Below are 12758 nucleotides of genomic sequence, written 5' to 3' on the forward strand. Positions count from 1 at the left end.
CCGTTAAGATTAAATATGATGGCTAACAGCTTTAAAGTGTTTAAGTAGAGTAATTTCGCACTTAGTGGGAAAACTAATCATAGCTCACAGTGGACGAAAAGAGCTGGGAACACTAAGCTAGTCAGATTTGGAGTCTGGGTAGGGCCTAAGAGAATGGCGTCAGCGGATTGGGCCAGTCGGAGGGGGCGGGCCCAGAGGGAGGAGCGTGCTGCGTCCCGCGGCAGCTGTGAGCTTTGAATCTAGAGCGGTAGTTTCAGCGGTAGCCAATCCGAGAATAGCATTTTCTTCCGTCAGTTGTTTCTGAGGCTTTCAGCCACTCGTCTCTCACCGAGATCAGTTCTGGCCGTTGCTGCTGTACCGGTGCTCGGCTCTTGCGTGTTCATCCGTTACACCTAAGTGGACGGATAGAAAGTCTCAGACGCTTCCCCGAGTTATCTGGATCGGATAAAGACCGTCGTCTACTTGCTCTAAATATGCAGAGCAACACCGGGTTCCTCCTCTGGAAGCCGATGGCTGACGCCTAGTCAGGAGTTGTAGTACCAAGATTCCAGTTCACCTTACACGACTTGCTAGAGAAGCAGGAAGTTGCTTTTTGGGAGGAACACAGGACAGGAAGGAAAGATACCTCGCAGGGCAAGAAGCGAGGGCGGGGGTGTCTTTGGGCTAGACTGGGCTGAGTTCTGGCCCTTTAAACTCAAGGGGGAGGATCCGGAAGTGGATGGGCGGAGCGAAGGGTCCTGGCATATAAGAGGGCCCAGCCGCGCGGGGTCTCCAATCTGCCATTTTCTGTTTCCGAATAAGTCTCTTGTGTCCCAAATTTCCTCTGTTTTCTTCACAGGCTATAGTCCGTCCGTTGGTTCACCACCTCAGGGGAACGATGGCCGCAGAGTCAACAGCCACTGCCGCCATCGCCGCGGAGCTGGTTTCTGCCGACAAGTAAGCGGGATCGTGGAGAGCTTGAGGCACTGGCCAGTCTGCGGGGAGGGGGTGGTGGACTGGGGCTCCCCGGGACGGGAGACTGGTGGATGGGAGGACTTGCCTGCCGACGAACAGCTGTCGCTGTTCGGAGAGGCTTGGACACTGGAGAAGCCCACCTCTTGCAGAGAGCCTTGCGCATTAGCAGTAACGCTGGTCGGCTGGCGCCCCCTGCCCCGCTTTTCGCGGCCGCCATCTTGCCGGGGGCAGCGGCGGCTGTCTCCATCGCCTGCCCCTCTCCTTCCTCCCCCGGCCCAGGGCTATCCGAGGGGAGGCGGGGCCCTAGCGTACAGGTGTGCCTTCACGCCCTTACTGTCCCTGAACTCCTGGCGCGCGCCTTCAGTAGGATCCCCAAACAACCCGGGAAAATAACCAATAGAGATTTGGCAAAAAAAAAAAGAAAAGCCCTCCACGAGGGAGGTTGGACCGGTGGGGTCGGGGTGGGCGGGGCTCTCAGAGGGCGGGGTCTTGCGCCTGTGCGTTCGCCTGCCTCCGCCGGCTAGAGAGCTGGGGGCGGGCCCGTGAGGAGGCGGGAAAACTTCCATTGTTTGGGGCTGTGCAGCCAGATCCTCGGACTTCCGCAGCGGGGCGCGGTGAGGCTTGTACCCCGCGATGTCTTCGCTCACCTAGTGCCCTCCTACCCTAAGTTAGCCCCGTCCTTCGGCCTGTGGTGGAGAGCATCGTGGTTCTTTAGACTCTGGGTGTGTTGACAAGAGACTTGGCTACTTCTGGGGATTTATCGAGAAATATCTTCACCTAGCGCTGCGTGGAGCTCTCCTCACTGGCCCCAGTATTTGGTTGCTAGGGAATTGAGCAGTAGAATGTGTGTAGTAGAATGACTGGAGGGAATGAGAAAAGATATGACTAGTTGGTCTGACTTGGTTTTTTTTTTTCCTTGTGCACTTTAGTAGAAGTTAGCTTCCTCCGTTTTATAACGAAGGTCGCTGTGAGGTTTTTAAGATTGGTCTTCTGTAGGCTTACAGTCAATGATTGTCTTAGTATATTTACAGTTATCAGAGAACTTCTTATCTCTGCCTACGCTACCTACCACTTTTTGGGTCGTTTTGAAAGTTTTTGATTCACACGAGTGTACCGTGAAGAAGTTACTTTCCTTTTATAGGTGAGAAAAATCTATTAGAATGCAGAAATTAATTCCAAATAAGTGGTAGAGTCTACGTTAAGCCCCAGTATTCCAAGTTTTTATTTCCTCTTGCCCACCCAAAAGCTTACCGGAGAGGAAATCGAACGAAAACCTTATTAGTTAGAACAATAAAGGCAGCAGTCCTCAGTTAAGTGTTGATTGAAGCTACTCCTAGGTAAAGCACCTATGGTATATTTTAAGGGGGATGGTAAAGAAAATGACTTTTGAGTTTAGACTTTAATAGAATGCGTGTTATAATTCCAGTATAACCATTGAAAGGATAAAAACATGTACAACTTGCAAACCAGTAGAAGTGGAATGAAAAACCTTAGTACAGAGGTTTGATTGATACCAACTTTATTAGTTAAGTGGCGATGTTGGACCACAGTTTTTATCTTCTGTAAAAAGCTTCGATTTGGCTTCTGGTTCCTCATGCCATTTAAATGTTGTTGAAGGTAATCAACAGTTATCTAAAAACTAAGTCTTTGTCATAGTTTGCTTTCTAGTTTTTAACCATTTTGTTTATGTAGGAAAAGCTAAAGAATATAGCAGTTTGTACTGTAGTGGTAAAGAGGAATTAGAAAACTCAGAAAGAGGTAGTCTATGATGCATTGAATTTTGGCTTAGCTGTGTTATTCTTGAGCAGCTTACTCGTTTTAGAAGAGGGATGTCAAAATAAAAACGAGTGATTTAGCTCAATAATAAAGTTCTTGCACCTCACATACTGAGTGGCAAAATCACTTGCCCTAATCCTACAGTAGTCATTCAGAATCAGTTGCATATTTTAATAAATATTGATTTGGGTGTCAGGCCTTGTGCTTGGTGCTAGATTACAGCTAGGATAAGATAGAAATGGTTTCTTTCCTTAGAGATAAATCCCGATGGGGAATACAGGAAGTCAGTTAGGGAATTGGAATATAGTATGAATTGTGATGGGTTTACATAGGTTACAAAGTCATGTGTGTAATTAGGTAAGTTAATTATCTGTAAAATAGGAATGTTGCCTCCTACACAAACTTATCTTTGTGAGAGAATAAAATGAAAACATAATAGGCAATGCATTGATTTGTCTGGCAGTCAAGTGTTCTGAATTGCCTATTGAATGTTTTTCATTTAAGTGTTCCACGAGCACCTCAAAATCAACTGGTCTTAATATAACCCCCCAGTTTTCACTAATGAATCCTGTTCTTGTATCTTATTTTGGTTGAATAACACTGTTTCCAACCCCAGAAAAAAAAAATCTGGACTCCCCCTTCCTTCTTTTCTAATTTCTAAACAGTTACCAATATTTATGGCCATGTTGTATTCTCTTCTGTAAAGTCTAGAAGACCAGATGGGAAAAAATAAAGTGTTGGGATAATAGTGAATTTACCCATAAAGTAAGCGGTGGCTGTTCAGCTTCAACTGATTGTGTAGGAATGTAGGCCATGTTGACAGATAATTCTGATTTTTAATGGACTTTTGAGTTTTTTTCTTAGTAGGAAATAACCTTTCTGATTCAAAATCCAGAAGGATGGTGTACAGTCGAAATTTCCCTCCAGTCCTTATTCCCTAGTCACGCAGTTTTTCTCAGAGTCAACCAGTTAGGGATTTATTACATATCCCTCAATTATATCTTGTGCATATATAAGCAAAATGTATGTAGTTATTCTACATTGTTGTATAAATGGTAGCCTACTCGACAACATTTCTGAGCACTTAATATATCTTGGAGATCATTCCTCATCAGGATATAATTTCCTTAGGTTTTTTGTTGTTGTTGTTTTAATGGCTATGTTGTATTCTCTTCTGTGTCTGTCTCGAGTTCTCTATGTTGACAGTGCTACAGTGAATATCCTTGTCATAAACCATGGACTGGTATATTTGTAGGAGGGTAAATTTCTACAAGTAGAATTGCTGGATCAGAGAGTTAGTGTTCATTTTTGATAGATATTGCCAAATAGACCTTCATAGAAGTTTTGTGAATTTAAACTTCTATTAGCAATATATGAGAGCACCTGTTTCTCCAAGACATCATTGTCTTTAACTATTTGATGGGTAAAAAATGCTTTCTAATTGTAATTTTGTGTCTCTTAAGAATGAGAGTGAACATGTTTTCAAATGTTTGAGCTATTCATGTTTTTTTCTGTGTTTATATCTTGTAATTTTTAATCTTTTCCTGTTGGGCATTTTTTTTTCCTGTTCTAAGATTACATATATTTGGTAAGTTGATGTTCTGTAAAATGAACTTGAAGGAGTAGAATTTATCAATCTTTCATCGTTTTGAATTTAAAAAGCCCTTCAGATGAGTTACAAGTAGTTCTCCTCTAATACTTTTCTGGCTTTGTATTTAAATAATTTTCAAGAAAAGCAGAAATCCAGATTTATGTGATATCTTCATAGTTTTAAATGTAGAACTATTAAAATTAACATTAAAAAATAACTAAATAACATGTCTATAGTCCAGATAGGGCATGAGCATCAGTTTATAATTTTTGTTCTCAGTGATTCTTAGAGTGCAGTCCCCAAACCAGCAGTTCTCAGAATCACCTAGGAAGTTGTTAGAAATGAAAATCATGGACCACATAGTAGACTTATTGAATCAGAAACCCTAAGGGCTGGGGCTCCTCAGTGTGTTTTAACATGTCCTCCAAGTAATTCTCATGTAGACCGAAGTTTGAGAACCACTGCTTTAGTCCATTTTTTCTTTTGACTTAGTTCAGGCCCTTTTTATGTGTCTAGGCTACTAGGAATGGAAGTAAATTTACCACTGCCAAGTGCTTTACAACGCTATTTAATAGTGTCTTTACTGATTTTTCTTGTTTCTAACTTTATCCACTTCAAACTATGTTTTGTACTATATATAGTCAGCTTGTATAAAAAGTAAGTTTGATTATATTACACCTTCAGGTACCTCACTTCAGAATAAAGATTTAAAACCTTAGGCTGGCATCAAAACGAAATGATCTGGCTCCCGTGTAACTATCCAGCCTTGCTCTTGTTACATCTTATGATGGAAAGTGGGGAGAAGGAAAGTTACAAAGATGAAGTCCAGTTTTTGGAATTTACATTATAGTTTAAGGAAGTGTTCTCCAAAGTCGGAAGGCATTAAGCTTTAATAATAATACAGAGATTGACACTGTGCACTGTGACAGTTGCCTTTTTTATGACTTATTTTTTCCAGTTTAAACCATCTCTTAAAAATTGACAATATATCTTTAAAAGATTCTTGCTTGGAATTGGTGGATTGAAGATGATAATGCAAGAAAAAACAAACAAGTAAATAGCTTCCATTTATAGCTTCTACTCTTAGCTCTTTATTAGTCACATTATAAGGTTAAAAACAATGGCTATCGGTAGTATGCTCTCTAGTAGATATTTTGAAAAATAAGCAATCTCTTGGTTCAAGATAAAGTTGATTTTTAATAACTAAGAAAGTACTTCCCCAAAAGAAGCATGCTATGGAAAGAGCTTTTTAAAAAAACTTTATTTAGAAGTGTTTTCATTATGTGATTTTTATTGCTAAAATGTTTATATGTTAACTCAGGAATGCCTGTTTTTGCTTCTAAAATCTTCCAAACACCTATGACTTTATTCACTTTTTCAGTCTATGCTGAAAAGAGATGTGCGGCTATCCACCAAATAAACAGTTGACTCTTTAAGCAACACAAGTTTGAACTGTGAAGGTCCACTTAATTGCGGATTTTTCCAATAAATATGTACAGTACTGTAAATGTGTTTTCCTTATGATTTTCTTAATATTTTCTTTTCTCTACCTTTATTCTAAGAATGTGATATGTAGTGCTAACAAAATATGTGTTGACTGTTATTGGTAAGGCTTCTAGTCAACAGTAGGCTATTAGTTTTGGGGGAGTCATAAGTTACACAGATTTTTGACTGGAGAGGGTTGACACCCCTAACCCACATGTTGTTCAAGGGTCAGCTGTACAACGTTCACAGCAGCTGTCAATTGTCCATCAACGGTAGTATGGATAATCAGTATTTGTGTAATAGAATGTAGCAATGAATAAACTAGATTTGCATGAATCATATGTATGAATGAATCTCAAAGACATTAAATAATGTGAAGGACAATCTGATTTTGTTTACATAAAGTCCAAAAAGCAGATAAAATGGATACCCTCATATTTACGATTTTCAATGCTTTTTGTTTATTTGTATAGATAACGCATTTCTATCTATTTTCTTTCTGCCTAGACTTCCTTTAACATTTCGTCTGGTGATAGTCTACTGGTGGTGAATTCTCTCTGCTTTAATGTGAAAGAAAAGGCTTTATTTCACTCTTATATTTGAAAAATATTTCTCCAGCTATAGAATAGGTTGATAGTTTTTTCTTTTAGTATTTTAATGTTATTGCTTCACGGTCGTTTGTAACAAGAAGTTGGCTGTCCAGGGGGAAAATAGAGTAATGGAGAGGATCGTTTCATAAACTATATAAATGTCTAGACAATGTACTGTATACCTGAAACTAATGATAAGATAAAATGTGAAAAGAATATGTATAAAGCAGTAACAAAAACCTAGTTGGCTGTCGTTATTTTTGTTCTGATTCTGTATGGCATGTGTCTTTTCCTTTGATTTTTGTGGGTTTTTTTCTGTTACCGTTTTTTTTGTTTTGTTTTGTTTTTGTTTGCTTGTTTTTAATAACGCCTACAGCACCTGGTATTCTTAGGTCTCCCATCCAAGTACTAACTAGACCTGACCCTGCTTAGCTTCTGAGATCAGACGGGATTGGGCTTGTTCAGGGTGGCATGGCCGTAGACTATTATTCATTCTCAGCAATTTGATTATGTTCCTTGGTGTAGTTTTTGTCACATTTCTTCTGCTTGGGATTTGTTGATTGTTGGATCTGTGGATTTATACTTATTAAAATTGGCAAATTTTTTGCCATTTCTTTTTTAAATTTGTTTTTACTTTTTAAATTTTTATTTTTATTGTATTTGATTTTACCCTCATTTTGAATATTTTTCTTTCTATTCTACGTTCGCTATCCCTTCAGGGGCTCTGTTTACATGTATGTTTGTTTAGTGTCTTTCACAAAGTTCTATATATTTTTTAAGTCTTTATACCTATTTCATCAACATGCTCATGCTTTACATTCTTGAGCTTGTGAAATATATTTATAGTGCATTAATGTCTATTTATAGTAATGCATTAATATCCTAATAAATGCTTTAATGTATCTAATTCTGTTGTCTGTCATTTCTGGGTCTGTTTCTATTGATTACTTTTTTCCCACTATGTGTTTTGATTTCTTTGCCTGATATTTTTTATTTATATAATTTATCGGACATCGTGATGTTTGTTGTTGGGCACGAGGTTTTTCATTCCTTTTAATATACTTTGGCTTCGTTTGGATTGGAGTTACTTGGAAAGAATTTGTCCTTTTGAGGTTTGCCTATAAGTTTTGTTAGGCAGGTCTGGAACAGTCTTTAGTACTAATTTAACTCCATTACTGAAGCAGGACTTGATGCTCTGTGGTAGTAGGTCTTTCTACCTTGGCTAATGTGAGTTATTCTAGACCCTGTGTGTTCTCTGAAGATCGTTTCATCTACTCCTTTCTGGTGATTCTTTCCCAGGCTTCAGTAGTTTTCTCATGCATAAGCTGTTCAGCACTTAGCCAAAGACTGGAGAGAGAACCCCTCTGCACATCTTTGAAGCTTGTTCTCTCCTCTATTCTGTCAGGTCTCCCAACCCCCGGAATCTGTCTTCTCAGTTCTGTGAGATGGACTCTCTTCCAGTTCCTTCTCTTCTTCTGTGGACAGAACTCTCTAAGTAGTCAGCTAGGAACACTCACTGGGCTGCCTCATTTATTTCCCTTCTCTCTAATCATTGTCCTTTGCCACTAGTTGTTCAAAGTCTGACAACTGATGTTTTGTGTATTTTGGTTGTTTGAGGTGGGAAGGTGAATCATGGCTAACAGTGACAGTTAAATAGTATTGCCCCTCACTTATATGGGGTACGAAACATTTTGTGTATTCTTGTTGCCACTCGTGCCTGAATCTGTGTAGCATGTATGTGCAACATTAATGTGTTTATTTTTAGTACTTTGGTTCTATTTGGACATTTGCATTACTAGCACATTGTGGTAGATTAGTATTTGCGAACTGTTACTGGTCTACAAAGAGATAAGTAAAAAAATTTGGAGCAAGTGTTCAGAAACAAATTCGACATGACTCTGTCATTTCTGTTATATTTTCATTTTGTTCACTCTTGAAATAAAAATTCTGGTCTTTCAACCACAGATATTTTGAGAACCTCTGTGCTAGAATTTGGCTAGAATAACCCCTTAGCAAAACTATTTGGAAATAACTTGCTCTGACAGAAAATATTTGTAGGTAAGGATCCCAGGCCATTTCAGAGTTCTGGGCAGATCTCCTTGCTTATCTGCAGCTGAAAGCCCTTTTTTTTCCCCTCTCAATTTATTTATTTTTTTTATGGAGACGTTAGGTAACAGAATCCAGTAATTTTTAGCTGTACATTTTAAAAGTAAGGCATATATATATTTACGTTGTGTGTTCACCTCCCATAGTTAGATTTCTTTCTTTCACAACATATTTACCCCATCTAACCTCCGCTCCCCACCCACCCACCCTCTGGTAACCTCTAGTCTATATAGTTCATGTCCATGAGTCTGTTTGTCTTGTTCATTTGTTGCTTTTACGTTTCTATCCCACATGTAAGTAATATGTGTTTTTCAACTTTTATTTCACTTAGCATGATTATCATGATGTTCATCCATGTTGTCGCAAATGGCAGTATCTTATCTCTTATGGCTGAGTAATATTCCATTGTGTATATGTACCACAGCTTCTTTATGCAATCATCTATTGTAAGACACTTCAGTTGCTTCCATGTCCTGGTCATCATGAATAATGCTGCTATAAACATCGGTGTGCAAATATCTTTTTGGATATGGGTTTTAAAGTCTTTGGGGTAAATACCCAGTAGTGAGGTTGCTGGATCATATGGTAGAGCAATTCTTAGTTTTTTGAGGAACCTCCATACTGTTTTCCATAGTGGCTGTACCAGTTTGCAGTCCCACCAGCAGCACTGTCTTTTAAATTGTGCCTCATCCCTGTGGCTCTAAGCTGTGAAGTTTTAACTCCATTTTTTCCCCCATTCCTCAGGGCTTTTCATCAAACTTAGAGACAAGTATAATATTCACAAAAAGATTAGGAGTTAGAACAAATTTTGGATCCTGCTGACAACTTTTTATTTTTAAAGCATGTTCTAGGACTCAGACTCCAGTATAGTAGTTAGTCCCTATTCGTCATTTAATCTCTTCTTCCTCTCTCTCTGCTTCCAAACAAGTTGTCCTTGCTGTTTAACTGTTTTGTAGGAAACTGTCTCCAATGCTTAGCACATAGTTGGCACTAAAATATCTTTAAATTCATTTGAGTAAGCTCTTTTTTTAATTGTACATTTGTTTCACTAATGAGTTTTTTGGTATCATTGAGAACTCATGGATTTAAACATCCATTAGATTTTTAAGTGGATTTAAAATTAAAGTTTTTCAATCCAGTACAGTTATTGCCTTTGTTGATGCTCAAATTGTCTCTTCTTTTGGCCTGTGGGATTTTAGTCAGGTTCGTTCCTGGGTATATTATACTTTGTAATATTTTTGTAAATTATTATGAAACATGTCAAATATATAGAAAAGTTACAAGCGTAGTACAAAGAACTCTTTATGCTTTCCCATGGATTCCTCATATTTGTTTTATAATTTCTTTTGGCATGACCATAAGTAGATATGACCCTAAGTAATATTAGATACAGTTTTGTTGCTTTCTGGCATGAAATGGTCCCAGACTCATCTTTGTACTTCCTTCTCCTGACCCAACTTAGAATCAGTTATCTCTCAATGGAGTCTTGGTGGCTTTTAGTGGGAAATAGATTTTTCAGGAATAGTCTGGGTGCTAGGGGGTACTCATTGCTACTGAGTTAGTTATTTTAGACCTTTTCAGTAAACACAATTACAAAATGTTTTAAAGATATTTACTAGGATTTTTCAAAAAAGAATGTTCTGGGAAACTGCTTTTAAAAAAAAAACAACCACCACCTTATTTTTAGTGAGTTTTGTAGAATGTGGTTTGTCAGGAATGCAAATATTGCATTATAACAAATATTGCACTCTTCCGTCTGATTATAAACTCAAAACTAGTATTCACATTCACTCTCTTGTTCATTATACTTCATGCCTAGCAAATAAGCATTTTTAACATATTTGAATGAGCAGGGTTAAATTTGATAATGTAAGTAAATGCTTAAGATCTTAATATCATGTTGGGCCTTTTATAAATGGTAACTCTTTCTATGGCTTTATATTCTTCTTTAATGTCTAGGCTTAAAATAGCCTCCATTTTTACTTTTTTTCCCCTTAATTTTTCATTACAGAATTGAAGAAGATGCTCCTGCTCCTTCTACCTCAGCAGATAAAGTAGAGAGGTAAGGTTAGGGTAGAATTTTGTCTAAGTAGAATCATACCGTATGTATTTTTTATATAGCATCTTTGATTCAGCATAATTATTTTGAGATTCATCCATGTTATCACGTGTCAATAGTTGATTTCTTTTTGTTGGTGTTCCATAATGTGGGTGTATCACAATTTGTTTATCCATTTAGGATCCAGTTTTTGGCTATTAAAAATAATGCTGCCATTAATATTTGTGTATAAGTCTTTGCAAGGGTATACATTTTCATTTCTCTTGGGTTAATACCTAGGAATGGGATGGCTGGCTGTCATGGTAGGTAAATATCTGACTTTAAGAAACTACTAAATTGTTTTCTAAAGTGATTCTACCATTTTACATTCTTATTAGCAGAGTATGAGATTTCCATTTGCTGTACATCCTTGTCAACACTTGATGGAGGGAGGGGGCAGTCTTTACATTTTAGCCATTCTAATTGGGATTATAATTTAGTATCTCATGAGTTCGTATTTCTCAAATGACTAGTGATCTTGAGCATATTTTCATTTGCTTACTTACCATTTGTATACCTTAGTTAAGTGTTCATATTATCTTTTGTCCATTTTTGTTGGATTGTCTTGTTGAGTTAAACCCTTTGTCAGATCAGTGAGTTTTATATATATTTCCTCCCAGTCTGTGAGTTGCCTTTTTCATTTTCATAAATGTCTTTCAGAAAGCAAATGGTCTGTCTAGTTTATCCATCCCCCCTTTTTATAATAAAGTTTGTGCTTTTCTGTCATATTTAAGAGGCATTTGCCAAACCCAAAGTTAATAAAGATTTGCTCCCATATTCTAGAGGTTTTGTTTTTTAAATCTTACATTTAGAAAGTCTGTGATTCATTTCAAATTAATTTTTGTATATGGTATGAGATTCAGGTTTTTTTACATGCAGATACCCAGTTATTCCAGCACCATTTGTTGAAAGGATTATCCTGTCTCCATTGGCTTTAGGACCTCATCAAAATTTCAGTTGGCCATATGAGTGAATCAATTTTTGTATTCTATTCCATTTGACCTATTTGCTTTATGTATGTCAGTATATAAATTAATACCACATTGTCTTGATCTTGAGACCACTGCCTTTTGTCATGTTTACCTAAATGCTACTTGGTTTCATTTTTCTTTTAGCTGGTACAACATGCTATATGACGGTTCTTTTATGATTCCTTTTTTATCGCTTAATTAACAACTTTATAGTAACATACAATATAGGCTTTGTGAGTAGATAAATCTTTAAGAGAAAATATTCTAGTCAAGCTCTTGAGAATGTTGCCTTTGAGATTTCTTTTGCTTTTGTAGTAATGAATGTGAGTTAGCGAAGCCTTGCCAGAGTAGTTCACAGACTTATTATGGTTTAGATGTAACATATTTTTAAAATGTTGATTTAAAAGTATTTGACACTTAAAAAAATATTTTTTTTGCAGTCTGGATGTGGATAGTGAAGCTAAGAAGCTATTGGGTTTAGGACAGAAACATCTGGTGATGGGGGATATTCCAGCAGCTGTCAATGCATTCCAGGAAGCAGCTAGCCTTTTGTAAGTACTGTTTGCTATGATGTGATAATATGTTCCTAATAAACTTGAGTGATAGCAAGTTGTTTTATAGGAAAGAAGAATAAAGTACAAGAGTTTAAAAATATGGTTATTCTTCTTGTACGAGTTTCTTTAACTATAAAACCTACATATAACTTAGCAACTTTAACTTTTGATTTTCCTGAGTAAGGTAATTTGTTTTCTGGTCACCACTAATTAGGGTGACCAGCTTGTCCTGGTTTGTTTGTTCTGAGACTTTTCCAATTTTAGTACTGTTTATAGATTCTTAACACCTTTGTTATCTGTTATAACTGCTAGGAACTTGGTAGGTAGTTAATTTATATTGGGGAAACAGGTTAGCTTTAGTGCCTTGAAATCAATTCATTTTATCCAAAGACTTTATAATGTACTTACATACTGTGAGAGAAAAAGTGTATGTTAACTCTTCAAGCAATAATAGCCTTTCAGCCTATGACTTAGTTTGAGCTAGTTTCCTCTGAGCAACTCAATTTAATCATGTTTCTTAATTAGTTTAGTGCATTATATACAGTTAAACTGAAGAAATCTTATAAAAGAAATGCTTATAATGAAGCTAGGTTTCGGATTTGAGGCTTGCTATGATTAAAAGCCTTTTTGGGG

General features: G+C 37.3%; 1 protein-coding gene and 1 pseudogene across 2 annotated transcripts in view; one reads left to right on the forward strand and one right to left on the reverse strand.

Annotated features, from left to right (window-relative positions):
• Positions 1–751: 751 nt before the first annotated feature.
• The window catches only part of NASP (nuclear autoantigenic sperm protein), a 23273-nt gene continuing 11266 nt past the window's right edge, over positions 752–12758 (forward strand). Inside the window, exons 1-3 of one of the 2 annotated variants that reach the window (XM_039884598.1) lie at positions 752–936; positions 10514–10564; positions 12012–12122. In XM_039884598.1, coding sequence (XP_039740532.1) covers positions 878–936; positions 10514–10564; positions 12012–12122 — 221 coding nt within the window. In that variant the 5' untranslated portion in view covers positions 752–877. The remainder of the gene's footprint in view (positions 937–10513; positions 10565–12011; positions 12123–12758) is intronic. The other variant, XM_039884607.1, reaches the window with a different exon arrangement.
• On the reverse strand, positions 6764–6879 carry LOC120581335 (uncharacterized; annotated as a pseudogene).

This window comes from Pteropus medius, unplaced genomic scaffold (assembly GCF_902729225.1).
Source record: "Pteropus medius unplaced genomic scaffold, Ma_sr-lr_union100, whole genome shotgun sequence".
In the NCBI taxonomy this organism is placed as follows: domain Eukaryota; kingdom Metazoa; phylum Chordata; class Mammalia; order Chiroptera; family Pteropodidae; genus Pteropus; species Pteropus medius.